The sequence below is a fragment of the Sapajus apella genome, unplaced genomic scaffold (assembly GCF_009761245.1).
Source record: "Sapajus apella isolate SASKATOON/1434 unplaced genomic scaffold, GSC_monkey_1.0 scaffold160, whole genome shotgun sequence".
NCBI classification, from domain to species: domain Eukaryota; kingdom Metazoa; phylum Chordata; class Mammalia; order Primates; family Cebidae; genus Sapajus; species Sapajus apella.
This window is the reverse complement of record NW_022437100.1, coordinates 1,137,383-1,165,183: the sequence shown is the minus strand read 5'-3', so window position 1 is coordinate 1,165,183 and position 27,801 is coordinate 1,137,383. Positions and strand designations below refer to the sequence as shown.

General features: G+C 51.8%; 1 protein-coding gene and 4 long non-coding RNA genes across 5 annotated transcripts in view; 3 read left to right on the top strand and 2 right to left on the bottom strand.

Moving 5' to 3' along the window:
- The first annotated feature begins 1,793 nt into the window (after positions 1–1,793).
- MFNG (MFNG O-fucosylpeptide 3-beta-N-acetylglucosaminyltransferase) lies at positions 1,794–24,722 on the top strand. The gene is made up of 8 exons (XM_032266727.1): positions 1,794–2,309; positions 15,344–15,392; positions 15,817–15,919; positions 16,630–16,783; positions 19,401–19,486; positions 20,864–21,029; positions 23,084–23,169; positions 23,769–24,722. Exons 1-8 carry the CDS (start codon positions 2,055–2,057, stop codon positions 23,833–23,835), a joined length of 966 nt encoding a protein of 321 aa, XP_032122618.1. The 5' UTR covers positions 1,794–2,054; the 3' UTR covers positions 23,836–24,722.
- On the bottom strand, positions 1,956–7,604 carry LOC116542063. The gene is made up of 3 exons (XR_004265052.1): positions 7,119–7,604; positions 2,285–2,290; positions 1,956–1,969 (listed from the first exon to the last, which is right to left on the bottom strand). It is a non-coding gene; the product is annotated as an uncharacterized LOC116542063 (long non-coding RNA).
- Positions 5,062–9,036, top strand: LOC116542061. Its single transcript, XR_004265050.1, has 2 exons — positions 5,062–6,404; positions 7,960–9,036. It is a non-coding gene; the product is annotated as an uncharacterized LOC116542061 (long non-coding RNA).
- LOC116542062 overlaps positions 8,304–27,801 on the bottom strand; it is a 21,007-nt gene continuing 1,509 nt past the window's right edge. The window contains exons 2-3 of the long non-coding RNA XR_004265051.1: positions 14,284–14,286; positions 8,304–8,567 (exon numbers count right to left, since the gene is read on the bottom strand). This is a non-coding gene — a long non-coding RNA (uncharacterized LOC116542062). The remainder of the gene's footprint in view (positions 8,568–14,283; positions 14,287–27,801) is intronic.
- Positions 26,474–27,624, top strand: LOC116542064. Its single transcript, XR_004265053.1, has 2 exons — positions 26,474–26,678; positions 26,830–27,624. It is a non-coding gene; the product is annotated as an uncharacterized LOC116542064 (long non-coding RNA).

Sequence of the window (27,801 nt, the reverse complement as noted above, 5' to 3'; positions counted from 1 at the left end):
GCCCCAGCCTCCAAAAATGCTGGGATTACAGACATGAGCCACAGCGCTTGGCCCCCAGTCGGGAGTTGAACCTTGTCTGTGGGGCACAGAGCCTGTGATTACCACCAAGGCTGGCATTGTCACCATTCTGAGAATATGGGCTGTGAAGGGCCTTGCTGGGGGCTGGCCCATGAGAAAGTGATTCAAAGGGTTGGTTTCCCTTCCTCTCCCCTAGCTGTCCTCATGCAGGGTTGAGCCTGGCAGGGCCAGTTCACTTCACCAGCCTCCTGAATGTTGATCGAGTTCTTGTCTGCAAGACACTGTCCTAGGCACTGGGTATTAGGGACTCAGTGATTAAAAAGAAATCCTGCCCTGATAGTCTCATGAGGAGGACAGACAATAAATAAGACATACAGGATGTGGAAGATGAAAAGCGTAGAGAAAATAGTGAAGAAGGGGGCTGGGCCAGTCTTGGTGACTCATGCCTGTAATCCAGCACCTTGGGAGGCTGAGGTGGGTGGATCCGTAGGTCAGGAGTTCAAGACCAGCCTGGCCAAGATGGTGAAACCCCGTTTCTAGTAAAAATGCAAAAAAATTAGCTGGGTGTGGTGGCGGGCGCCTGTAATCCCGACTACTCGGGAGGCTGAGGCAGCAGAATTGCTTGAACCCGGGAGGCAGAGGTTGCAGTGAGTGGAGATGGCGCCATTGCATTCCAGCCTGGCCAACAGAGTGAGACTCCATCACAAAAAAAAAAAAAAAAAAAAAAGGCGGCTTGGGAAGGACAGGCCTGGGGGGCTGGGAAGGAGGGGGCAAGGGGTTGCAATGTTAATAAAGTGGCCAGGGAAGGCCTCACAGAGATGGTGACCTTTGTGTAAAGCCCAGAGGGAGTGGGAGAGTGAGATGAGGTCTCTAGGGAGGGTTGTGGGTGGGGACAGCAAGTGACAAGGTCCTGTGGCAGCCGTGTGCCTGGGACAGCCAGGATCCCAGGGGTCTGCAGTGTAGCAGAGTGAGTAGCAGGACGGGTGGGAGGGCCTTGTGGGCTACTGAGTGCATTTTTGGCTTTTGTTCTGTAGAAAATGGGAGCCAGTGCAGGCTTTCAGCAGCGGAGGGAGGAGGTGTGAGTGAGCTTGTCCGAAACAAGACGGAGGTGGTGGCTGGAGAAGGCCCTCTGTCTGTCCACTGGCTGGGTGCTGGGAGAGCAGCAGCTCCAGAGACTGCGGAGTGACGTTGGGTATGGGCAGCGCCACGGCGGGGCAGGACCTCCTGAGAACCAGATGAGGACCAGAGACCTGGGTTCTGTCAACTCTGCAGCTGAGCTGCTGGATCATCTCTGCTCATTCTGTGCCTTTGTGCCTTACATCTTTGGCCATAAACTGGGAGTGACAGCCCCAGTGCTGTTGGGAAGACCACAGGATCTGAGCGAACTACCGCGGGAGCCCCAGATGTTAAGAGGGGGCATCATGAAAGGCTTCCTGGAGAAGGGAACCCTTGAGCTTTAAAGTTCAGATAGAATTCAACCTAGCGGAGGGAATGTGGGTGAGGCTGGTGGGAGGGGACCTCATCCCGGAGGGAAACTGAGCAAACGCCGGGCGACGCAGGACACCAAAGTAATGGGTGTTGAATGGGCCAAGCTGACAGGTCTCTGGGGACGTGGATGGTCCTGGAGGAACCTCCCTTCCACCGCGCACGGAGAGTTTGTTGTGACTTCCTCTCACCGCAGCAGCTGGTAGAGCCAGGGCTGCCCCTTCTGCTAGTGCCTCCTTTCAGCCGCCTCTGTCTGGGGTTCCCTTCGTCTGGCCCCGCCTCTCGGGCTGAGCGGGGCGGGGCCCGGCAGTCCCGGAGGCTGCGGCCGGCTGGCCGGCCGGCCGGGAGCAGGTGGAGGGCTGGCGCGGTCGAGACCGTGCTGCCATGGCTCAGCCTCCGGGTCCAGAGTCTCGGCTCCTACCTCTTCCCTCCTTGCCAGCCCCTGATGCTTGCCAGATTTTTGCCTCTGCTGGAGCCCCGGCCTGACCAGCCTCCCTCCCCGTCTGGCTGGGATTTGGGGGCTGAGCTGTCTGGGGTCCCAGGGCCAACCAATGCAGTGCCGGCTCCTGCGGGGCCTGGCTGGAGCCCTCCTCACCCTCCTGTGCATGGGGCTTCTGTGTCTGCGGTACCACTTGAGCCTGTCCCCACAGCAGGTACAGGAGACCCCCGAACTGAGCCAGCCGAGCCCGGGGCCCCCTGAGCTACAGCTGCGCGATGTCTTTATCGCAGTTAAGACGACCCGGGCCTTCCACCGCTTGCGCCTGGAGCTGCTGCTGGACACGTGGGTCTCCAGGACCAGGGAACAGGTGACAAGTGGGTGACACTGGGCTCTGGGAGTGGTCCCTGGACTAAGGGGTTCTCAGAGGCCTTTCTCCTGGGCTGGGGTCCCTGACTGCCTCATGGGAGAAGCTGCCCGATACCTGCCCAATCTGGGATCCTCTTCCCCTCTCCTTCTTCCGGGTCTCAGGGGCTGCCTGCGGCCCTGCCTGTGCCCTGCACTCATCCTGGTACACCCAGGGCCCACTGCTCCGCCACTTTTGGGGGTCAGGCTGGGCCCCTGCCCCAGGCTCCTGGGTCTCTCCCGGGGGTTCTTTTATTCCTAGCTTCTCTTGTGGGGCCTCACTCCTAGCCACCAAGGCCCAGCCTGGCACTGGGGGCAATGGTGAGTGTTGGGCAGCTGGGATGGAGGCCTCCAAGAGGTCCTGATCGTGACCCACGCCCAGGCCAGGCTGCCCCACCCAGGCCCTAGGTGCTGTCCCTAGGGCCACCTGAGCCCCATGAGGCCTGGGGCACTGGGTCCTTGGCCCAGGCTCTGAGGGCTGCAGACAAGGGGAGACTGTCTAGGTGGGGTCTGTTCTGGGGGAGGCATCCTTTCAGGCTTCCCGACAGCCCCTGCCGCTGTGCCTCTGCTGCCCGGGGCGTGCCAAGGGTGCCATGTCTGGCTTCCTGCGCTGGCTTTCTGCAGGGCTGCTTCAGAGGGAGGGAAGGAGAGTGGGTGCTGCCAGGGTAGAGGGAGAGGAGTGGTGGTGGGAGGTCGGGAGGCCTGCCAGGCCTGCAGGATTTTGTGTGCGCACGTGCTCGTACGCATGGAGCTGGAGTGTGCTAGATATGCCGTGACAAGAGGCGTGGGTGTCACATGGGTGCATGGCTCCGGCAAGCCAAATCCCTTCCAGCTCTTCCCCTCCTCGCATCCAGTGTCTTCCTCAAGCAAAATCAGTGATGCCGGGTGTTAGGGACCATTGCTCGGGAGGTGGAGAACGGGCGTGCGCGTACACACACACACACACACACACCCACCCCTCTTTGGAGGCTGGCTCAATAGGAGGAAGTGACTGAGTCTTTGGAGGGAGTTAGGCCTCCTGAAAGACCAAGACAGGGAGAGGAAGCCTGGGAGGCCAGGCTGTCCTGGGGAGGGCGCCCTGCCTTGATTTTGGCTCTTACACCAGGCTTAAGGCTTCTCCAGCTGGCCCCGAGCACCCCAGCTCTTCTCTGGACCCCACACAGCTTCTCCTCTTGGGGAGCTCTTGGTTCTTCCTGCGGAAGCCGCCGAGGCGGGCCCTCCCACAGGCCTTCCTGTTTATGCGTCTGTGTACCCGGGAGCGTGGCCTCACATGGCCCACGGCCTTTTCCTGTCCTGTCTCCATCTGATGCCCTTGCCCTGGATGGGGAAACTGAGGCCAGAGAGGAGGAAGTGCTGGCTGGCGCAGCGTCACTCAGAAGGCCTGATGGGTCAGAGACCAGCGGGACCTAGAACCTTGCCCCTGTCTGGGCCCCTTTCTCCCCTGCTGAGACTTGGGAACCCTGTGAGGCCTGGGCCACTGGGCTACAGGAGAGGGTCCTTGGCCTTCGGGCTGGGCAGCTGTGCCTGACAGAACCAGGGCAGCAGAGGCAGGCAAGAACAACCCCTGTGTCCGAAGCTCAATCCCAGCTGTGAATCAGGTGGTGGGGTGGGAGTGGGGTGCTGGCAGCTACGGGCTGCAGATCAGGCGAGTTGCTTGTTCCACCCTCATGGCAAGCCGCAGAGGTCAACTGTGACGCCCGTGACGTTCCCACCTCACAGTGCAAACACCGAGCAGGTTCAGCTGAGGTGGGAGATGAAGCCACTCAGCGGGACCCAAGGGGCGAGGGGCAGACTCCAGAAGTCTTGTCTTTAAAGTTGAAAGAAGGAAGGATGCTGAGATGGAGGAGGAGGTGGAAGGACAGGGAGGTCCTCGCTCGCCACCCCATGTCTCTTTCACCCTTTGGCTCACTTCTCTCTGTGACCTTGGCCAAGGCCCTCCCCTTTCGGCCTACAGTTTCCTCATCTCCATGGGGCGGGAGTGTCTGGACCGGGCCTGAGCTGGTTAACTGCAGCACTGGGCGCCCCTCCGGCTGGTTAAGGGCGGCTGGGTAGCAGGTGGGCCTTGTGGCAGGGGCCGGGGACTCGTGTGCCGGCCTTTGTCCTGGGCGAGGGGGTGGGCTGGGGGAGGCGGGTTTTGCACTCAAGGGGAGCCTTTCTCCTCCCCTTGTGGGCAGGGGGCAGGGGCGGGGACGGGATGGCCGGGTGGCCGGGGGAGAGGTGGCAGCGGCCCCACAACTCCCCTCCTCCACAGCAGATGGTCCCCGGCCACCCCTCCCCTACCCCAGCAGGCTGCGTGTCCTTTTGTTTCCAGCGGCCGCCTGTGAAGTTTCCACCATTGTCAGGCCCTCTCCTTAAACAAATCAAATGCAGCCTTCAGCTCTGAGGAAACTCTGCCCAGTGCTCTGGGCCAACCTCAGGATTCCCGGGGACTGAAAGCACCAGCCTCGCTGCCCTCTCCCATGCCCCCACCCCTCTGGACCTGGACTCCCCTTCTCGGCTCCCTCCCTCCCTCTGCTCATGGCTGCTTTATTCTCCTGCTTTTTTTTTTGAGACAGAGTCTCACTCTGTTGCCCAGGCTGGAGTGCAGAGGCACGATCCTAGCTCACTGGAATCTCCGCCTCCTGGTTTCAAGTGATCCTCAGCTTCCTGAGTAGCTGGGATTACAGGCAGGCACCACCACACCAGGCTAATTTTTCTATTTTTAGTAGAGATGGGGTTTCATCATGTTGGTCAGGCTGGTCTTGAACTCCTGGCCTCATGATCCACCTGCCTCAGCCTCCCAAAGTGCCTATTGTCCTGCTTTATTTGGGCTTACTCGGTCTTCACTGGGAAACGTTCCTCAGCCCATTTGGCCCATGCTCCAAACTAGAGCGCTCCGCTATCTGGTGCCTGTTTGGTGGCAAAAGTTTGCTGGGGGCAGGGTAGGAAAGGGCTGGCTCCTTTTATGGGATCCCTTGGGGCTGTGTCGAAAACAGACGGGGTGGTGGCAGAACAGAGCAGGGATGCCAGGGAGGAGAGACTGCAGCAAGGCAGGTAGCAGGTGACGACAGTGGTGGGGCTCTGGGTGGCTGGGTGGGCTGGAGGGACAAGAAGCAATCTAGGTGATTTGGAGGCTGGTGAGTAGAGTCGCTGACAGGCTTGGGGAAGGTGTGAGAGGAAGAGAGGAGGGGCGGGGACTCCGAGGTTTTGGGTCCCAATCAGTGAGAGGGAGGATTTTGGAGAGCCTGGGGCTCATTCTTGATGCATTAAGACATCGTGGAGATGTGGTGGCTGGGGGGATCTGACGGTTTGGAGCTCAGGGAGAGGCTAGGGCTTGCGGTGTACACGAGTCTCCAGCTCCCTGATGGTGGTTAAAGCCGAGAGGCTGCATGGCATCACCAAGGGAGTGGGCTTCGTGAAGAAGCAGACCAGGGCCTAGGCTCAGACCAGTGACATTTCTCCCCGAGGAAATCCAGAGACCTCCAGCATTAGCTAAATCTGACAGTGAGACAGACCCCAGGGAGAGGCTCAGAAGGAGATGCTGCCCGGGCCTCCCCGAGGATAACCAGGTGTTGGGACTAGGAGACAGATGGGTACCTTTATGAAATCTAAAGACCTAAGGTGGATTTAGCAGTACATCAAGAAGAGAGAGCTTGATTGAATAAAGGCCATGAAGCAGGCACACACTGCCCGTCACCCTCCTCAAACGTCGCATAAAAGTATCTTGCCAATAAGCCACTACACACTGATATAGAGGGGATAAGTCGTAACACGGTAAGTGTACTGGGAAGTACGCTTGGACGAATCAAAGTGTAGCTTAAATTAAAGCATCCGGCTTACACCCGGAAGATCTCACCAATAACTGATCACTCTGAGCTAGCTCTAGCTCCAACCTCATAACTATATTATTTAACTACAATAATTAAATCATTTACCTATTAAAAAAGTATAGGCGATAGAAATTATATTTAGGTGCAATAGATATAGTACTGTAAGGGAAAGGCAAAAGCCTAATAAAGCATAAAAAAGCAAAGACAAACCCTTCTACCTTCTGCATAATGAATTAACTAGAAATAGCTTTGTGTAGAGAGCTTCAACAACGTCCCCGAAACCAAGTGAGCTACCCAAGGACAGCTAAAAGAGTGCACCTGTCTATGTGGCAAAATAGTGGGAAATTCTATGGGTAGTGGCGACAACCTATTGAGCCTGGTGATAGCTGGTTGTCCAAGACAGAATCTTAGTTCAACCTTCAATTTACTTACAGAACTATTTAATCCTCCTGTAAATCTAATCATTAGTCTAAAGAGGGACAGCTCTTTAGACCCTAGGAAATAACCTTTTATAGAGAGTAAAACATTTCACTACCATAGTTGACCTAAAAGCAGCCACCAATTAAGAAAGCGTTTAAGCTCAATGCTCAATTACTCTTAATCCTATTCATTTTACTGAACTCCTAAAACACACTGGACTAATCTATTACTTAATAGAAGCAACAATGTTAGCATAAGTAACGTGAAATTATTCTCGCCGCATAAGCTTATATCAGACGAAACAACTACTGTTAGTTAACAGCCCAATCGTTATAACCTACAGTTTAATCTATCACCCAAACTGTTAACCCAACACAGGCATGCCTCCAGGAAAGATTAAAAAAAGTAAAAGGAATTCAGCAAACTTTACCCCTGCCTGTTTACCAAAAACATTACCTCTAGCGTCACCAGTACTAGAGGCACATGCGCAGTGACACATGTTTAACGGCCGTGGTACCCTGACCGTGCAAAGGTAGCATAATCACTTGTTCTCCAAATAGGGACATGTATGAATGGCCACACGAGGGTTTAACTGTCTCTTACTTTTAATCAGTGAAATTGACCTATCCGTGAAGAGGTGGATATACCTAAATAAGATGAGAAGACCCTATGGAGCTTCAATTTAATAATACAAACGAGTATCTTAAAAACCCACAGGCACTAACCCACCATCTACGTATTATAAATTTCGGTTGGGGTGACCTTGGAGTATAACGCAGCCCCCTAAAAACATATACCAAGACGTTACTAGTCTAAGTAAATCTACATTTATTGACCCAATAACTTATCAATGGACTAAGTTACCCTAGGGATAACAGCGCAATCCTATTCCAGAGTCCACATCGACAATAAGGTTTATGACCTCGATGTTGGATCAGGACATCCTAATGGTGCCCCCGCTATTAAAGGTTCATTTGTCCGGACCGGCGCGGTGGCTCACGCCTGTAATCCCAGCACTTTGGGAGGCCGAGGTGGGTGAATCATGAGGTCAAGAGATCGAGACCATCCTGGTCAACATGGTGAAACCCCGTCTCTACTAAAAATACAAAAATTAGCTGGGCATGGTAGTGCATGCCTGTAGTCCCAGCTACTTGGGAGGCTGAGGCAGGAGAATTGCTTGAACCCAGGAGGCGGAGGTTGCGGTGAGCCGAGATCATGCCATTGCACTCCAGCCTGGGTAACAAGAGCAAAACTCCGTCTCAAAAAAAAAAAAAAAAAAAGGTTTATTTGTCCAACGATTAAAGTCTTACGTGATCCGAGTTCAGACCGGAGAAATCCAGGTTGGTTTCTATCTATTAAATATTTCTCTCAGTATGAAAGGACAAGAGAAAGAGAACCTACTTCACAAAGCGCCCTCACAAATCAGATGATTATCTTAATCTTATAAATTATTACTTTTTCCCCCAAGAACAGGGCTCATTAAGATGGCAGAGCCCAGCAACTGCATAAAACTTGAAACTTTACAACCAGAGCTTCGGTTCCTCCTCTTAACAGCGTGTTTATAACTAATTTACTCCTACCAGTTATTCCTGCTCTAGTCGCTATAGCATTCTTGACACTCGTAGAACGAAAAGTCTTAGGCTATATACAACTTCGTAAAGGCCCTAACACTGTAGGCCCCTACGGAACACTTCAACCAATTGCTGATGCAATAAAACTTTTCACAGAAGAACCTCTACTACCCACCACATCCGCTACAACCCTGTACGTAACCGCCCCAACCTTAGCCCTCTCCATCGCTCTTCTCCTGTGAACCCCTCTCCCCATACCTTACCCTTTAATTAACTTGAACCTAGGCCTTTTATTTATACTAGCAACATCAAGTCTAGCTGTTTACTCAATCTTGTGATCCGGATGAGCATCCAACTCAAACTGCGCACTAATCAGCGCATCATGAGCTGTAGCCCAGACAATCTCATATGAAGTCACCCCAGCTATTATTCCATTGTCAACCCTACTCATAAGTGGCTCATTTAATTTACATTCACTTCTTACAACACAAGAGCACTCCTGACTTCTACTACCATCATGACTCCTAGCCATAATATGATTTATGCCCACATGAGCAGAAACCAACCGAGCTCCCTTTGATCTAACAGAAGGCGAATCAGAACTAGTTTCAGGGTTTAGCATTGAATATGCTGCGGGCTCATTCGCTCTGTTCTTTATAGCAGAATACATAAATATCATGATCACAAATGCCCTAACTATTACTATCTTTTTAGCAACACCTTACACTACAGCTATACCAGAACTCTATACAATAAATTTTATCGCTAAAACCCTCCTCTTAACCACCCTATTTTTATGAATTCGAACAGCATACCCTCGATTCCGCTATGACCAACTAATACACCTCCTATGAAAAAATTTTTTACCACTTACACTAGCACTATGTATATATTTCAATACCCATCCTAACATCTGGCATCCTGCTCCAAACATAAGAAATATGCCTGACAAAAGAATTACTTTGATAGGATAAATCATAGAGGTTTAAATCCTCTTATTTCTAGAACTATGGGAATTGAACCCATACCTAAGAACTCAAAACTCTCCATGCTACCTATTACACCATATTCTAAGTAAGGTCAGCTAAGTAAGCTATTGGGCCCATACCCCGAAAATGTTGTTCAATCCCTCCTGTACTAATTAATCCTTTAGCCCACCGAATTATTTCCCTTACAATTTTAACCGGAACTGTAATCACAATACTAAGCTCACACTGATTCCTCATCTGAATAGGCTTAGAACTAAATATACCAGCTATTGTACCAATACTAGTCAAAAACACAAGCCCCCGCTCCACGGAAGCAGCCACTAAATACTTTTTTTTTTTTTTTTTTTTTTTTGAGACGGAGTTTCACTCTTGTTACCCAGGCTGGAGTGCAATGGCGCGATCTCGGCTCACCGCAACCTCCACCTCCCGGGTTCAGGCAATTCTCCTGCCTCAGCCTCCTGAGTCACTTGGATTACAGGCACGCGCCACCATGGCCAGCTAATGTTTTGTATTTTTAGTAGAGACGGGGTTTCACCATGTTGACCAGGATGGTCTCGATCTCTTGACCTCGTGATCCACCCGCCTCAACCTCCCAAAGTGCTGGGGTTACAGGCTTGAGCCACCGTGCCCGGCAATACTTTTTAATACAGGCGACCGCATCCATAATCCTCATAACTATCCTCCTCAACAATCTATTCTCTGGACAATGAACAGTTAACCCATCTCTAAACCAAATTTTATCTACAGCAATACTAGTAGCCCTAGCAATAAAACTAGGAATAGCTCCCCTTCACTTCTGACTCCCAGAAGTAACCCAAGGCATTCCCCTAATGCCCGCCTTACCCATCCTTACATGACAAAAACTAGCCCCTGTATCATTCATACTCCAAATCTTCCCATCAATCAATATAAACACCTCTTAACAGTCTCAATTTTATCAATTATATTAGGCAGTTGAGGAGGACTTAACCAAACACAACTACGCAAAATCTTAGCTTACTCCTCAATCTCTTATAGGATGAATAATGGCAGTACTATATTATGACCCAAGTATTACCATTCTAAGCCTACTCATTTATCTCTTAACAATCTCTATATTCATAATATTTTACTTAAACTCAAACGTAACAACCCTATCACTACCACATACCTGAAACAAACTTACATGAATAATACCCCTAATTCCACTAATAATACTATCTTTAGGAGGCTTTCCCCCAATGAGCTATCATACAAGAACTTACAAAAAATAATAATCTTCTTATCCCCCTTACTATGGCCATCCTAACACTAATAAACTTACGTTTTTATATGCGCCTAACATACTCCATTTCAATAACAATATTTCCCACATCTAATAATACAAAAATTGACAACTCAAATACATAAACCCAATACCATTTCTCCCCACCTTATCATTTCTTCCGCCTTTCTCCTGCCCACAACCCCATAAATTTAATAAACTAGAAATTTAGGTTAACCAGGCCAAGAGCCTTCAAAGCCCTTAGTAAGTAAATTGTACTTCATTTCTACGCTACTGTAAGGACTGCAAAACTTTATTTTGCATCAACAACGCAAATCAGCTACTTTAATTAAGCTAAGCCCTTTCTAGTTTGATGGGATTTTAACCCACAAAAATTTAGTTAACAGCTAAACAACTTCATCAACTGGCTTCAATCTACTTCTCCCACCATATGGGGGAAAAAAGGTGGGAGAAGCCCGGGCAGGGTTGAAGCTGCTTCTTTGAATTTGCAATTCAATATGATATATCACCTCGGAACTGGTAAAAAAGAGGATATTCCCCTGTCTTTAGATTTACAGTCTAATGCTTACAGAGCCATTTTATCCTTCTCTACCTATGCTCACAAATCGCTATTTTCAACTAACCATAAAGATATCGGAACACTATACCCATTATTTGGTGCATGAGCAGGAGCAGTAGGAACAGCCCTGAGCTTCCTAATTCGAGCAGAACTGGGTCAACCAGGAAGTCTAATAGAAGATGACCATGTTTATAATGTTAATGCTACCTCCCACGCATTCATTATAATCTTCTTTATAGTTACACCAATCATAATCGGGGGCTTTGGAAACTGACTTCTTCCTCTAATGATTGATGCTCCCGATATAGCATTTCCCCGAATAAATAATATAAGCTTCTGACTTCTTCCCCCATCACTTCTTCTCGACTTGCATCCTCAACACTGGAAGCTGGCGCTGGAACTGGCTGAACACCTTATCTGCCCCTAGCAGGAAATATGTCGCATCCAGGAGCCTCTGTGGACCTCACTATTTTTTCGCTTCACTTAGCAGGCATTTCCTCTTAGGGGCCATTAATTTTATCACGATTATCAATATAAAACCTCCAGCCATAACTCAGTATCAAACACCCCTTTTCGTTTGGTATTACAGCAGTTCTGCTGCTGCTCTCCCTCCCAGTTCTAGCTGCTGGAATCACTATATTATAGCTGATCGCAACCTTAATACCACTTTCTTTGACCTTGCTGGTGGTGGGGATCCCATTCTGTATCAACACCTGTTTTGATTTTTTGGGCATCCTCATCCTACTAGGCTTTGGAATAATTTCACATATTGTAACACATTACTCCAACAAAAAAGAACCATTTGGATACATGGGAATAGCATGAGCTATAATATCTATTGGCTTCCTAGGATTTATCGTATGGGCCCCTCACATATTCACAGTAGGGATAGATGTGGATACACATGCATATTTTACATCAGCTACTGTAATTATTGGTATCCCCACTGGAGTAAAAGTCTTTAGCTGATTAGCTATGCTGCATGGCGGTAATATTAAACGATCTCCCGCAATATTCTGAGCCCTGGGCTTTATTCTCCTTTTCACCATAGGTGTGTTAACAGGAATCGTACTAGCCAACTCATCATTAGACGTTGTCTTACATGACATATACTATGTAGTAGCTCATTTCCATTACGTCCTATCCATAGGAGCAGTATTTGCTATCATAGGGGGCTTTATTCACTGATTCCCCTTATTCTCGGGTTATACACTTGACCAGACCTATGCTAAAATTCACTTTACCACTGTATTTGTAGGCGTAAATTTAATTTTCTTTCCACAACATTTTCTTGGCTTATCTGGAATACCCCGACGATACTCTGATTATCCTGATGCATATACTACATGAAATATCGTCTCATCTGTAGGCTCATTCATTTCATTAACAGCAGTGATTCTAATAATTTTCATAATTTGAGAAGTCTTCTCCTCAAAACAAAAAGTTTCAACTATCGAGCAGCTATCTACCAATCTAGAATGACTCTATGGCTGCCCTCCTTAACACACATTTAAAGAGTCTACCTACATAAAATCTTTAAGCGAAAAAGGAAGGATCTGAGCCCCCAAAAACTGGTTTCAAGCCTATCCCATAGACCCCATGACTTTTTCAATGAGATATTAGTAAAATAATTACATAAATTTGTCAAAGTTAAATTATGGACCAAACTCTACATATCTTAATGGCTCACTCAGCCCAACTAGGTCTCCAAAACTCTACATCCCCCATTATAGAACTAATTGCTTTTCATGATCACACTCTCATAATTATTTTCCTAATTAGCTCTCTAGTCCTTTATGTTATTTCCCTAATGCTTACTACAAAGCTAACCCATACCAGCACCATAAACGCTCAAGAAATGGAAATAATCTGAGCTATCCTACCCGCCATCATTCTTATTGTAATTGCCCTCCCATCCCTACGTATCCTGTACGTAACAGACAAGCTTAATAAACTCTACTTAACCTTTAAGGCAACTGGTCACCAATGATACTGAAGCTACGAATACTCAGACTATGAAGACTTGGCTTTTGATTCTTATATTATACCAACTTATTTTCTTGAACCCGGCAAATTTCGACCTCTTGAAGTAGATAAGTGAACAACCTTGCCAATAGAAGCAGATATTCGTATGCTAATTTCATCAGAAGACGTCTTACACTCATGAGCTGTCCCATCACTAGGCGTTAAAACAGATGCAATCCCCGGACGTTTAAATCAAGCTATACTAGCCTCTATATGACCAGGCCTATTTTATGGGCAATGCTCAGAAATGTGCAGATCAAATCATAGCTTTATACCCATCGTTCTAGAATTCCTATATTTCAAAGACTTTGAAGTCTGAGCCTCATATCTATACATTGTATCACTGTAAAGCTACTAAGCATTAACCTTTTAAGTTAAAGATTGAGAGAACCTCTCTCTACAGTGAATGCCCCAACTAGATATTTCAACATGACCAGTGGTGATCTGATCAATAGTTGTAGCCCTATTCTATTCAATTAAAAATACTGAATTTTACCTTCCACACCACCCCATTATCAAAGTTAATTAAAGCACAAAAACAAAACAACTTGAGAACGAAAATGAATGAAAATCTATTCACCTCTTTCAATATCCCAACAATCTTAGGAATTCCCTAGCAATATTATTTTATTTCCTACGACATTGATTATGCCTTCTAATAACCTAATCAACAACCGGCTTTCCTCGCTCCAACAATGATTAATTCAACTTCCACTAAAACAAGTAACAACAGTTCATAATATTAAAAGATGAACTCAATCCCTTATACTCTTGGCACTAATTACCTTTATCACCTTAGATAACCTCCTTGGACTTACACCCTACGCATTTACATCAACTACTCAACTATCAATAAATTTAGGCATAGCAATTCCCCTATGAGCAGCCGCTGTACTCACAGGATTTCGATTTAAAACAAAAGCATCTCTAGCCCATCTTACCCCAAGGAACGCCTATCCCACTTATTCCCATGCTAATCATCATCCAAACAATCTGCCTTTTTATTCAACCAGTAGCACTAGCCGTACGATTAACAGCTAACATCACAGCAGGTCACCTACTAATGCACCTACTCGGAGGAACCACATTAACTCTACTAACTCTTGGAGGTAGATAGACGGCTTGGAGGGAGGTCAGGGATAGGCCACATGTGTGGCCCCAGTGGGGGCTGAGTCTGGAGGCTTTAAACATTAGGTGGGACACTTGGAAGGGGTCCAGAATTGTCCCGAGTCCTGGGCAGGGCAGTCCCAGGGCCAGGGACGCCCTCAAAGGCCCTTGGGTGCTCACTGGGTGTGAGAGGACCCACTTGGGCAGCCGAGAAGCTCTCCCCATGCTGGGCTGGGCCTGGAACGGGAAGGACAGCAGTCCCCAGCCTGGCTGGTCTTTGTGGTGTCCACGGGCTGCCTCTGCCTCTCATTCAGAGTCTGGGTTTGGTTTATGTAGGGCGCTGAGCAGCTTTAGCTGCCTGGGAGGCGGCAGGGAGAGGTCCGAGGCCTGTGGGTTTGAATCTCAGCCCGGCACTTGCCAACTCTGGTCTGTCACTCAGCCTTTTTGTCATCTGGGAAGGGAACAGGTGACACCTGCCTTGTGAGGTTTGAGGGTCGCTAGGGACAGAGCATTTGGAAGCTCTTGGTGGGGCGCTGTCCAATCTGGGGGAGCTGGATTGGGTTGGGGGAGCATCTCTGAGATGGCTGGCACAGGAGGTTTGTGTGGCTGTGAAGGCGTGACGTCTCCCTAGTGGCACGGTGCCCCTGGGTGTGGGTGTGGCTCTGTTCACATAGAGTTTGTGTCCTGATAATGAGTTTAGGGTTGTGTTATGTAATTGTGGAGGGGCTGAGTGTAGCTGTGACTGTATGTGTGTGTGTATGTGTGTGTATGTATGTGTGCGCGCGTACCTATGTGCATGATACAAGAGGGTGAGATGCTGCCCAGGTGTGTGGCTATGGTTGGGTCCCTGTGGTGCCGCTCTAGAAAGGAGGTGAGTGTATGTGTGTGTATGTATATGTGTATGTGTGTGTGTATGTATATGTATGTTTGCGCGCACGCACTCACGCGCGTGATAGCAGAGGGCGAGATGCTGCCCAGGTGTGTGGCTATGGTTGGGTACCTGTGGTGCCGCTCTGGAAAGGAGGCAAGTGTATGTGTGTATACGGTGGCCTGCGTGCACCCTGAAGTTGTGTGTCTACAAAAGCTGGATTGTGTGTTGTATATGTTGTCCTAAAGGAGCGTGCGACCAGGAGAGGGGTGTGTCTGTCACTGAGGGAGTACAAAGTCCACCTGGGGCCCGGTGGTGGTGGGCTGTGGATTGGTTTGGTGCTTCCCTCGGCCAACGGGAATCCTGACCCCTTCTCCTCCTTCCTAGACGTTCATATTCACCGACAGCCCAGACGAAGGCCTCCGGGAGAGACTGGGTAACTCTGCCTGGCCTGGGTGGGGTGGGGGACTTCAGCTGTTGCCCAGGAAAGCTGGGGGAGGGGGGCTGTGTCCTGGCCTGAGGGTTCCCAGGAAGTGGGCTGCCCACCTTTGGCATGTGGGGATTCCCCTTTGCCCAGGAGGGAAGTGGGCATCTTCCCTGGAAACCTGTGTGGGCGTGGGTGTGGGGAAGCACTGTGCTGGACAAGGCCTGGACACCTGAGTCCCAGCCCAACCTGCTGTCCAGTAGCTCTGTGGTCCCGGGCAGGTCTGCCCTCCCTGGGCCTCAGTGTCACCATGTGTAAAATGGGAGTGGGTGGGCCAATCCAGACTTCCTGCAGCCCGGCCTTGCTCTGTATTTTGTGTTCCGGGCTGTGAAGTGGGAGCTGGGCAGGGTCCCCTGACTCCTCCTCACTTCTCCAGGGTCTCACCTTGTGGTCACCAACTGCTCTGCAGAACACAGTCACCCAGCTCTGTCCTGCAAGATGGCTGCCGAGTTCGACACCTTCTTGGCCAGTGGGCGTAGGTGAGTGTTCCTGGGTCTCTGGGGATAGGTGTGGTCTGGGACCAGTGAAAATAACCCCTGGGCCTCCTGGGGTCTGACTTCAGCCCCCACTCCCCTAGCAGGCAGTGGGCAGATGGCTGGGAAGTCCAGCTGGGTTCCAGTCCTGCCATTCAGGATTGGCTATGTGACCTTGGGCAAATGACTTTTTTTTTTTTTCTTGAGACAGAGTTTTGCTCTTCTCACCCAGGCTGGAATGCAATGGTGGGATCTCAGCTCACTGCAACCTCTGCCTCCTGGATTCAAGTGATTCTCCTGCCTCAGCCTTCCGAGTAGCTGGGATTACAGGCGCACCCCACCATGCCTGGCTAAGTTTTGCAATTTTGGTAGAGACGGAGATTCACCATGTTGGCCAGGCTAGTCTCGAACTCCTGACCTCAGGTGATTCAGCGGCCTCGGCCGCCCAAAGTGCTGGGATTACAGGTGTGAGCCACTGCGCCCGGCCAGGGCCAGTGTCTTAGCCTCTCAGTGTTGGCCCTCATCTGTGAAATGGACACCATCCTCAAAATCTTATACAATATGCAACTTGGCACCAAACAGATGCCTTAAATGCCAGCCTCCCCCACCCCTACCCTGAACTCTGTCACTGTTGGCCGACTGTAGGGGTGCCTGGGGACTCTGGCTTGGAGCCCCCCCAACCAACAAGTTCACTGTCCCCGTTTCATCCCTAACAGGTGGTTCTGCCATGTGGATGATGACAATTACGTGAACCCAAGGGCACTGCTGCAGCTGCTGAGAGCCTTCCCGCTGGCCCGAGACGTCTACGTGGGAAGGCCCAGCCTGAACCGTCCCATCCACGCATCGGAGCCACAGCCCCACAACCGCACGGTGGGTCCCTCTCTTCCTCCTTTGCCCCTTGGCCCACTGGTCCCAGGGTGGGGCTGGTCCCGGAGGTGAGGATGTGCTAGAGAGGTAAGAGGGGTTCTGAGTTTTAGGTTTGGCTCCATGTCTGTGGGTTTGGGCTGGTGGCTTCCTCTGTGAAATGAGAGACTGAGCTTATGCAGTTGTGGCACAGAGACAGTACATAGTGAGGCCTCTGTCCCCCAGGAGCCATGGCTTGTCCTGGTCACTCAGGGAGCGCCCAGGTGAGCTGAGGCTGTGTAACTCTGCAGCAGGGCTCCCAGTCACCTGGTGTCACCACGTAGGTGTGGAGGCTGTTAAAATGCTGGAGTGGCCGAGTGCAGTGGCTCAAGCCTGTTGTCTGAGCACTTTGGGTGGCTGAAGTGGGTGGATCATCTGAGGTCAGGAGTTTGAGACCAGTCTGAACAATATGGTGAAACCCTGCCTCTACTAAAAATACAAAAATTAGCCAGGTGTGATGGTGTGCGCCTGTAATCCCAGCAACTTGGGAGGCTGAGGCAGGAGAATCGCTTGAACCGGGGAGGCGGAGGTTGCAGTGAACTGAGATCGCGCTGCTGCACTCTAGCCTGGGCTAGACTTCATCTCAAAAAAGAAAAAAAAAAAAAATTGCTGGAATACTGTGGGCTGGGTGATGGATGCTGCTGCCTGAGCCCCAGAACCCTTCCCCGCCTTGGGCACCCTCTCTCTCCAGACACCTCCACTAGCCTGTGACTGAAGAGTTGACACCTGGCACAACAGGGAACTCCGTACCAGCCTCAGTTCCAGATTTGGATGGACACTGATTCGGGTTGCCAGATTTAGAAAACAAATAAATAGGGCCAGGCGCAGTGGCTCACGCCTGTAATCCCAGCACTTTGGGAGGCTGAGGCGGGCAGATCACAAGGTCAAGAGATCGAGATAATCCTGGCCAACATGGTGAAACCCCATCTCTACTAAAAATACAAAAATTAGCTGGGCGTGGTGGCGCGCACCTGTAGTCCCAGAGTTACTCGGGAGGCTGAGGCAGGAGAATCCCTTGAATCCAAGAGGCGGAGGTTGCAGTGAGCCGAGATTGCCCCACTGCACTCCAGCCTGGCGACAGAGTGAGACTCCATCTCAAAAAAAAAAAACAAAAACAAAAAAAACAAATAAATGAAAAACCACTACATCCAGTGAAACTTGACTTTCAGATAAATAATGAGGAATTTCTTAGTGTAACTCTGTCCCAAATATTGCATGGTTCTCTCCCTGTCCCCAGGACCTACTGGGTATCAGGTGTTAGAGCGGTCCAGGCCCTAGGCCTCTGGAAACGGTCGGGAAGTCCCTCTCTAGAGACTGTGCCTGGTGCAGGAGCTGGGCACACAGCGGGGCTCACCCTCCCTCCCCAGGTCACCATCTGCTTCATTAGGAAAACCAAGAGCAGAAAATACAAAGCCTTAATTATCAGTAGCTAATCAGCCTCTGAGCCTTAATTAAATCCTTCTGGGCCTCAGGGCTCTGTGTGTGAGCGATTCCAGGGGAGCCAGGGAGTCCCCCAGGCTCCCACACCACTGCACCGCTGGCAACTCACCTCTGCCTAGGCAGTTTGCCTCTGGGGTGGAGAACTGCATGCTGGAGCCTGACTCTCTGGGTGTACCTGGCAGCCCTGCCACCTCCTGGCTGTGTGACCTTGCTTGAGGTCACCTCACCTCTCTGTGCCTCAGTTTCCTAATCTGTGAAATGGGTAATAACAACCCCTACTTATAGACTGGTTGTGAATGTAGAACAAAAAAGTAAATGAGGTCATCTATCCAAGTCCTTGGAATGGACCTGGCAGGAAGTCAGCCCTAGAAAGTGTTAGTGATCCGAGGCCGGATGCCGTGGCTCAGGCCTGTAATCCCAGCACTCTGGGAGGCCAAGGCAGGTGGATCACCTGAGGTCAGGATTTCGAGACCAGTCTGGCTAACATATAGAAAAATCCCATCTCTACTAAAAATACAAAAATTATCTGGGCGTGGTGGTACTCGCCTATAGCTACTTGGGAAGCTGAGGCAGGAGAATCGCTTGAACCCAGGAGGTGGAGGTTGCTGCAGTGAGCTGAGATGGTGCCATTGCACTCCAGCCTGGGTGACAGAGCAAGACTCTGACTCTCAAAAAAAAAAAAAAAATAGAAAAATAAAGTTCTAGTGATCGGTATTGGGCACAGCCCGGCCTTCCTTTCCCAGCCTTGTCTCTCCTGTGCGCACCCAAGCCCCGCACACCCAGGCCCACCTCTGTGGCCCAGGAGGGTAGGTGCTGTGTTTGGCAGCCCCTCCCAAGCCACATGGAGTGAGGTAGAGACCTTTCTCAGGGGAAAGGGCATGGTGGCCGGGTGAGTACAACACGTGCCCTTTAACCGGAATCCAGCTGGACCTGGGTCTGATCAGCGACCTCACCACTCATAATTAGCTATGTGACTTCGGGCCTCTGTTTTCTTATCTATAAAATGGCACAATAATGCCACGATGTAGCAAGACTCTAGTGAGAGTCAAAATAAAGAGGTTTTGAGCCATGCTGGTTGGGGGTGTCCCTTTCCCCGCCAACTCTCGCCAGGCTCACTCTGCCCCTTCGCCCTCCTCTCCCTCAGAGGCTGGTACAGTTCTGGTTCGCCACCGGGGGTGCTGGCTTCTGCATCAGTCGCAAACTGGCTTTGAAGATGGCTCCATGGGCAAGGTAAGCAGAGACCCAGGTGTGGGCAGGAAGGCGGGGAGGGGCTAGCCGCTGGGGTACAGGAGGGCCTTTGCAGCAGGAAGGGCTTTAAGTGAGCTCAGGAGAAACCGCTCCACATGTGTCAGAGCAGCAGTTAGTGGTGAGCAAGCCACCTGCCACCTGCCCTCAGGGGCTGCACTGAGTGCACACTGCCACACACAGGCAAGTCATGTCATCTCCAAGAGCCTTCATCCCCGCCATCTGCATGTGGACCTGATCATACAATGGCCAATGGTGTGGTAACGGTTAAATGAGAAATGTCGGGACTGGGCCCTGGTAGTTGCTATTTGCAGCCCTCTTCTGACTGGTCAGTGCCATAGGGGAGGTGAAGGTCAAATGTAAGGGCCTTCAGAGGAGGGAGAAGGGCCTTCTGATTGAGGGCAGAAGGGAAGGCTTCCAGGAAGAGGTGGTGCATCAGCACCGCTTGCACTGCAGCCTGGGCGGTAGAGCAAGATTGTCTCGGGGGTGGGGGTGGTGGGGATGGGGGGGGAAGGCCAGGTGCAGTGGCTCACATCTGTAATCCCAGCACTTTGGGAGGCCAAAGCGGGTGAATCACTTGAGGTCAGGAGTTCAAGACCAGCCTGGCCAACATGGTGAAACCCTGTCTCTACTAAAAATACAAAAATTATCTGGCCATGGTGGCGTATGCCTGTAGTCCCAGCTACTGGGGAGGCTGAGACGGGAGAATCACTCGAACCTGGGAGGCAGAGGTTGCAGTGAGCTGAGATTGCACCACTGCACTCCAGCCTGGGCAACAGAGGGAGAATCTGTCTCAAAAAAACCAAAACAAAATAAGAAAACAAACCAAAAAAAGCTGCCATCTCCTCCAGGAAGCCTGCCTGATTCTCTCTATACCCCCAGGCAGTGTGGACTGAGCACCACTCTCTTACTCTGAAAGACTTCCTCCCTGCTCTGTCTCCCTCCAGAATGGGGGCTGCTGTTAAGGGCAGGAAGCACTTCTCATCTCTGTATCTTCAGCCCTAGCATGGTCTCTGGTACCAGGTAGGTTCTCAAGCTCAACCATGAATAAATGAGTGAATAAATGAATGACCAGACAGGGAAAGAAGGAAGGCTACATTTGTAAAGGGCATCGCCTTCCTATTCCTCCGTTTAATCTTCACAACAACCCTGTGAAAACAGGGCCGTTAAGCATCCCCATTTCACAGAAGAGGAGACTGAGGCTGAGGCTCCCTGAGGTTCCTGACTTGCTCAAGGTCATATAGTATCTGGGAGGCAGGCGCTCTGCTCTGCCAGCTTGTGCCAGTGGAGGGCCTTCTCAGGGTGGGGGCTCTGGATGTGGAGGACCTGTGCCAGTGTCTACAGTCTGGCTCTGTCCCTCAGCGGCTCCCGTTTCATGGACACATCTGCTCTCATCCGGCTGCCTGATGACTGCACTGTGGGCTACATCATTGAGTGCAAGCTGGGCGGCCGCCTGCAGCCCAGCCCCCTCTTCCACTCCCACCTGGAGACCCTGCAGCTGCTGAGGACTGTGGAGCTCCCTGAACAGGTGGGCTGGCCTTGGGGCAGGCGGCAATGGGAAGCAGGAGAGAGGAGGGGTTCCCCCAAAGGAACGTGAGACATGAGGTCTCCCCAACCCTCCCTTCCGGTCTTTGAAAGAAACCTGGAACTCTAGATTATGGGGCTTGACTGTTCCCTATTGAACGGGGAAACTGAGGTCTAGGGTGGCAAAGGACCCCCTAAGTGCACACAGTGACTCAACCCCTTCACCTCCAACCCTCAAGGATTAGCATCTGTGAAACTGACATTCTTTGATCTGGTCCTCAAATGCCGGCCAGAGAGACCCACACACGTGAGATGAGGTTGTCTTCAGGTTCCCAGCACCCTGCCCCCACCCCTGGCTCTATGCAGCCTTCCATCCTCCCCACGTTCCTCCCGGGGAGCCAGGGGGCCGTTTCTGCTTTAATCCGTTGGGAGCCCCTCCTTCATCAAACTTCCCTGTCCATGGCTCAACCCTGAGGTTACTGGATGGAAATGGCTTCAGGGGGAACGGATGTTAGGCTGAGGGAGGAGTGGGATCCTTACCCCACCAGCCGGCAGGGAACACAGGTCCAGCTGGCTCTGCCTGGCAGAGGCTGGCCTCTGACTCTGTAGACGGTCCTGGCTGAGGGTGTCCCTGAGACCTCCTGCCCAACAGTGCGGCGAAACTCAACATGGGCTGCTTAACCCGAAGAGGAAATGCTTGGCTCTCATACCTGAGAAGCTGAGGGCCTGGCGGGGTCTAGGCGTGCAGACGGCCTCCAGGACTCTCTCCTCTCTCATCCGCTGTCCCCCAACTTGGCCCCGTCCTCAGGAAGGCTCAGCCTTCACGCGGGCAAGATGGCAGCCCAGCGTTTCCCCCGCCACCGGAAGGACGAGAGCGCCTCCCTCCTCCCGATCCCAGGGCTGGTGCTCATTGGTCCGATTGAGTGGGCTTGGGTCACGTGACCCGTCTTCTACCGGCCCCTGGAGTCCGCGCTGATTGGCCAGACCTGGAACTGGGGTGTGAGGTTGGTCTCATTAGGATGGCAGGGCCTGAAGCCAGGAAAGGGAGGCAGATTTGGGGCAGCCCGAACCAGGGCACCCTAATGGTTAGGGGATCCTGAGCACCCACAATGCCATGCACCACACTGGGGGCCTTCCCTTCCTCTTTTTTTTTTTTTTTGAGACAGAATCTTACTCTTGTTGCCCAGGCTGGAGTGCAGTGGCGTGATCTTGGCTCACTGCAATCTCTACCTCTCGGGTTCAAGTGACTCTCCTGCCTCAGCCTCCCGAGTAGCTGGGATTACAGGCACAGCACCACCATGCCCGGCGAATTTTTGTATTTTTAGTAGAGACGGGGTTTCACCATGTTGGCCGGGTTGGTCTCAAACTCCTGACCTCAAGCAATCTGCCCGCTTCAGCCTCCCAAAGTGCTGGGATTACAGGTGTGAGCCACTGCGCCAGGCCACCCTTCTTTAACTCGCTGGTTGCTAACAATATTCACATGAGGTCAGTACTCACATTATCCCCATTCTACAGATGGGGAAAGTGAGGCCCGGTGAGCTAAACTGACCGTGGCACACAGCTAATATGCGGCAGAGGGGCCCTGGAACCCTAGCTGGGTGGTCCATAAGCCCACAGTCTTAAACCTCTACAGCCTGTGAGTTGAAATCGTGATCCACGTCCTCACTGCCTGGTGGAGTAGAGGCTCCGGGTCAAGAGGGATGTGCTGAGACCCTCCAGTGAGTCTCAGAAAACTTCCGTTCTAGTCCAGGCATACAGCTTACTGGAAAGGTGCCTTTTCCTGTTGAGCCTCAGTTTCCAAATCTGTAGATGGGGGAATTGTTCTAACTTCCCAGGGAGCCCAGCTGTCGAGGGAGCAAATGGGATTAAGGGCATGGTAGTGCTCGTCCAGCTGTAAAGTGCCTTGGGGTAAGGAGCTCCCACCGCCAGTGGGGAATTAATTTCACGTGCCCCGCACAGCTTTCCCTGCGGCTTAAAACGCTTGTGCCAGGATGCTGCCCCCTTGTGGGGATCCCCAGCATGACGCCCCAATACTAACTCCTTTATCTCCCTGCCCAGGTCACCCTCAGCTACGGTGTCTTTGAGGGGAAACTCAACGTCATTAAGCTACAGGGCCCCTTCTCCCCGGAGGAGGACCCCTCCAGGTGGGTCTGGGGGCTGGAACCTTGGATGGGAGGAACGAGGGCCAAGTCTAGGCATCCAAACATAGCCAAGATTGCGCCACTGCACTCCAACCTGGGTGACAGGGCAAGACTCCGTCTCAAAAAAAAAAAAAAAAAAAAAAAAAGGGAATTGATGTTAAATTTCCTGTAAGCCTGAAGGTTCTAGAAGCCATAGATTACTGCCAAATGGATCTGGAGCCACCGACAGATTCAGAGGCGTGTGGTCAGGTGCTTGACCTCAGCTGAGGTCTCTTGATGGCTTCTGCAGACTTTGAAGTTTCTCCAAACTAGTGGTTCTCAGGTGGGGGTGATTTGTCTTCTGCGGGACATCTGGCAAGGTCTGGAGACATTGTTGATTATTATGATTCGGGGAGATGCTACTGGAATCTTGTGGGTAGAGCCCAGGAATGCTGTTAAATATTTTGCAAGGTACAGACAGCGCCACAACAAAGAATTGTGTAGCCCTAAGCGTTAGTGGAGAAACCCTGTTGCAAACTGTCTGTGGCATGCGTCCCCCCAGGAGAGCGGGCTGAAAGCAGAAGTAGGGGTGACTGTCCTGTCTTTTTCTGGTCTCTCTGCAGGTTCCGCTCCCTCCATTGTCTCCTCTACCCAGATACACCCTGGTGTCCACAGCTGGTTGCCCGATGAATCCTAAACTGCTGGGCAAAGTTTGGGCAGAGGCTTCTGGCTGTTCCTTGGCTCCCACGGTGGCAATGAGTGCCCCTGGCAAGTGTCTTGTGATAGGCAGTTCCTGGCAGGGCCTTCTGGTGGTTGGCAAGCCCAGGATCTGGGTGGCAATGGGCACTGAAGGCATCCCAGTCCCCTGGGAGGGGAGTTAGACGGCCCAGGGGACCAGATGGAACAGGTGATGGCCAGAGAGGCTCCAGGGGGTAGACTCTTTCAGGAGGCTGAATTGCAAAAAAGGCAGGGGGCACTAGAACTGGGCTGGGGCTCAGGGGTCCTAACCCTTTAGGCAGTGACATGGCCTCTGGGTGGGGCCTGGCTCTTGCCTCTGGCTCATGTCTCTCAGGCATTCTTCTGGGGCTCAAGCACTGAGCTGCCCACTCTTGCCTCCCTCAACTGGGTCCCAAGTCACTGAAGGGATGCAGGTAGAAGGATGGCAGAATCCAGGGTCCTCAGTGGCTGCCGTTGTTGCCGACCAGTCTCGCAAAGCTCCTTGCTCTCCGCCCCCTGTTCAGATTTTGTTTGGAGCCTCGGCATACCCGGGCCCAGATGAAGGAGCATGATAGGTTCCAGCCAATCGTGATGATACTTTTGCTCATTTCCCAGCCTCCCTTGCTGTTAGGGGCTACCACGGGACTAGCTCTGGCCAGAGGGAACTAAGCAAAGCCAATAGAGACATTTCTGGGGAAGGTTTTGCAGCCCACTCCCCATCTTCCTGCTGTGAATGTGGGTGTGATGGCTGGACCTGGGGCAGCCACCTTGCTACCATGAAGGAAAGGCCCAGACAATCACCCACAGCTATTTCCTCCTGCATCTGGTTCTGTACGAAAATTAAATGCTTATTTGTTTAAGTCTCTTTTGGTTCAGTTTTCTGTTACGAGCAGCCACAGCGTTCCTGACAGGGGTAGGGTCTTTATCTGTTTATTACAGTGGAGATGGCGGTCATTTTTGGTGGTGTGATAGGATGTATGCCAAGACCTGTCACAGAGAAAGGAAGGGCTCAGTGGATTCTGCATGAAGATGTGTATGTGGTGTGTGTGTGTTTTTGTGGCTGTGTGGCACATGTGTGCATGGAGAGGTGTGGAGTGGTTCCTCCTTTTCTCTGCCCCCAGGGCTTGGGTGGGGGAGGTCAGAGAATCAGGGAAGGTGGAATGGAGACTCAGTGCAGAAGGACTTAGCCTCAGGTATCAGATAATGTCACCAAAGGGCTGTTTGACAGCCAGGGGCAGGAACTGAGTAAACGCAAGTGCCCTTGGAATTTCGGATCCCAAGGAGGGGGACAGATGAATGAAAGTGATCTGAAATTTCAGGCATGGTGGCACATAGGTGGGGAGGGGAGGGTTATGGAGGGAAAGTTATATCTTGCCCAGTGATGCTGGGAGTTGGGGTCACAGTGGAGCTCTGGGATGGGGAAGGAGGAGAAGAGATCCCGAGGGCCAGAGGGTCCTGACCCAGGCATCCAGGGCCAGGGGCTCCACCCTTGAAGAATCAGAAACCTTGTTCTGGCCACATCTGTGTTGGGGACGTCTGGAACCACTGAGCACCTGAAGCCAGCCCCTTGTTTTCCAGGGAGGAGAGGTCCAGAGAGGGACTGCCACGTGCTGTGGTCACACAGTGAGTTGGGTGTAGCCAGCTGCTTCTGCTTCTCCAAAGCCCCGTTTCTTTCTAGGCTGGCCCAGGGCTGAGTTTATGGGATGCCTCGAGTGAGGGCAGCCCCGGCCCTGCAGCCCGGTGGGACTGGAATGGCGCCATCCACAGCCGCCGTCCTCCCCACCCACCCAGGAAGGCTGCTGGTGAGCCTGCATTTAGATGCGGCAGCAGCTTTTTGGGTTGTTCCAAGATCCTGAGGGTCGGGCGGAGGGAACAGGACTCGGGCCATCTGCTGCCTCCATTGTCCCAGAATAGCTGGGGCTAGGGAGGGGGAGCAGAGTCAGCAAGGATCGGAATTGAGATGGAGGAAGGAGGGATCCTGAGTTTAACCCTTTGGGTGCCTGCCTGGGAAGTTATGAAACTCCCTGTGCCCTGTGCTGAAGTGACCCATCTGGGCCCCAGAGGCAGGGACTACGTGTAGTGTGGGGTGGCAAGGTTAGACCACCTAGTCTTGGCCCTGCCATGCCCCTTGGGCACGTAGCTGCTGCTCAGCCTCCTCACATTCAGCCTGAGCCCTGTCTGCCCATATCAGGGTGCATGTGGATGGGATGTTTGAGGGCCATGGGTGGTCACTGATCCTTGAGCTGGGTAGCTGAGAGTCGGCCCCCATGAAACGGGGACAGAGAGACTCCAGAATGGGAGCCTGTCCTGGGGCAGGCATTAGAAGGAGCCTGGAGATCTCCTACAGGGGTCTGTGGCTCCCCCAGCCAGCCCCATCCCCAGCAAGGAGTGTGCAGGGCCCCAAGGTAAGCTTCCTCTCCTCCCAGCAACCTTTTTCTTGAGACAGAGTCTCACTCTGCTACCCAGGTTGGAGTGCAGTGGTGTGATCTTGGCTCAATGCAACCTCCGCCTCCCGGGTTCCGGTGATTCTCCTGTCTCAGCCTCCTGAGTAGTTGGGATCACAGGTGTCACCACCTCACCCTGTTAATTTTTGTATTTTTGGTAGAGATGGGGTTTTGCCAAGTTGGCCAGGCTGGTCTCAAACTCCTGACCTCAAGTGATCTGCCCGCCTTGGCCTCCCAAAGTGCTGAGATTATAGGTGTGAGCCACCACGCCTGGCCCTGGTAAACTTTCAATGGATGCACCTGAACCTGCTGTGAGTGAGGTGGACTCCACCCTGGGAGGCTGGCGACCTGTCATCTCAGCTTTGCCTTTCTGTAAGTATCGATGCCAGTGGAACTATAAACATAAATATCTACCATCAAGTGCTTGCTGGGGGTCAGGCACTGTTCTAAGTACTTAACATAAATTAGTTCATTTCATCCCCACCTATTTGAAGTAGGTACAATCATTATTCCCATTTTACAGATTGGAAAGCTGAGGCACCAAAGGGGAGAAGGTCCTCGGGCCGGTCACAGGTCTTCTCGGTGCCAGAGCCAAGGTTGGAGGCAGCCTGGCTCTGCAGTCGTCATCTCGCTACGGGGGCGACTTTGAAGTGTTGGGGAACCTCATCAGCCTGGGCTCCACCCTACTGCCCACCTGTGGCTCTATGCCCTTAGGCAGGCGGCCTCACTGTTCATTGGCCTCATCTGTAAAATGGGCACAATGACTCCTATGCAGTGGGCTGTGAGGCTTTGAGATGTGGCATAGAAAGCTCCTGATGCAGGGTGGTTGCCCAGTAGCGCCTCTCCATCCTCTCTGAGCTCATGTTCCCTGCAGTAAGAGGTGGGGGTAGTGGGCTGGCCATCACTTCCACTGCCTACCCAGGCTGTTATCACAGCAACCACCTTGCTGCTCCCGTAGTCCCCTCTCCATTGCTCACTGGCTCCTTGCTTTCCCTGGCAGGTGCCAGGTTCTCTGCCAGCACCAGTTCTTGCCTCTCCTTGTATTGCAGTTGCCATCTCTGCACAGCTGACTTGCTCTTGTCAAGCTCCCATGTCCCACCTCTTAGGGAGGCTCCCTACCCCCATCACACAGCAGCCACCTGGCGGCGGTAAGTCACCTCCCCCTGTGGTCACTTATAACCCATCACCCCTGCAGACCTGTCTTCCAGGTATCTACTGCCACCTGGCTGTTAGCTCCATGATCAGGGATCCCTTTGGTTCTGTTCCCTGCAGCTCATGACCTGGCATAGTAGATGCTCAACAAATATTTGAGGAATGAGTAGAAACATAAGTGAATGGGCTTCTCAGATTTCTTCCAGCTCTGTCAGTGCTTTAAAATTCTATGAAAGGCCGGGCGCGGTGGCTCAAGCCTGTAATCCCAGCACTTTGGGAGGCCGAGGCGGGTGGATCACGAGGTCAAGAGATCGAGACCGTCCTGGTCAACATGGTGAAACCC

What these genes read in the sequence shown, in the direction of transcription:
- MFNG (XM_032266727.1), top strand. Translation starts at nt 2,055, where the DNA reads ATGCAGTGCCGGCTCCTGCGGGGCCTGGCTGGAGCCCTCCTCACCCTC. An exon ending in TTCTTGGCCAGTGGGCGTAG is followed by an intron (nt 15,920 to 16,629) that starts GTGAGTGTTCCT and finishes CATCCCTAACAG; the next exon opens with GTGGTTCTGCCATGTGGATG. An exon ending in AAGATGGCTCCATGGGCAAG is followed by an intron (nt 19,487 to 20,863) that starts GTAAGCAGAGAC and finishes TCTGTCCCTCAG; the next exon opens with CGGCTCCCGTTTCATGGACA.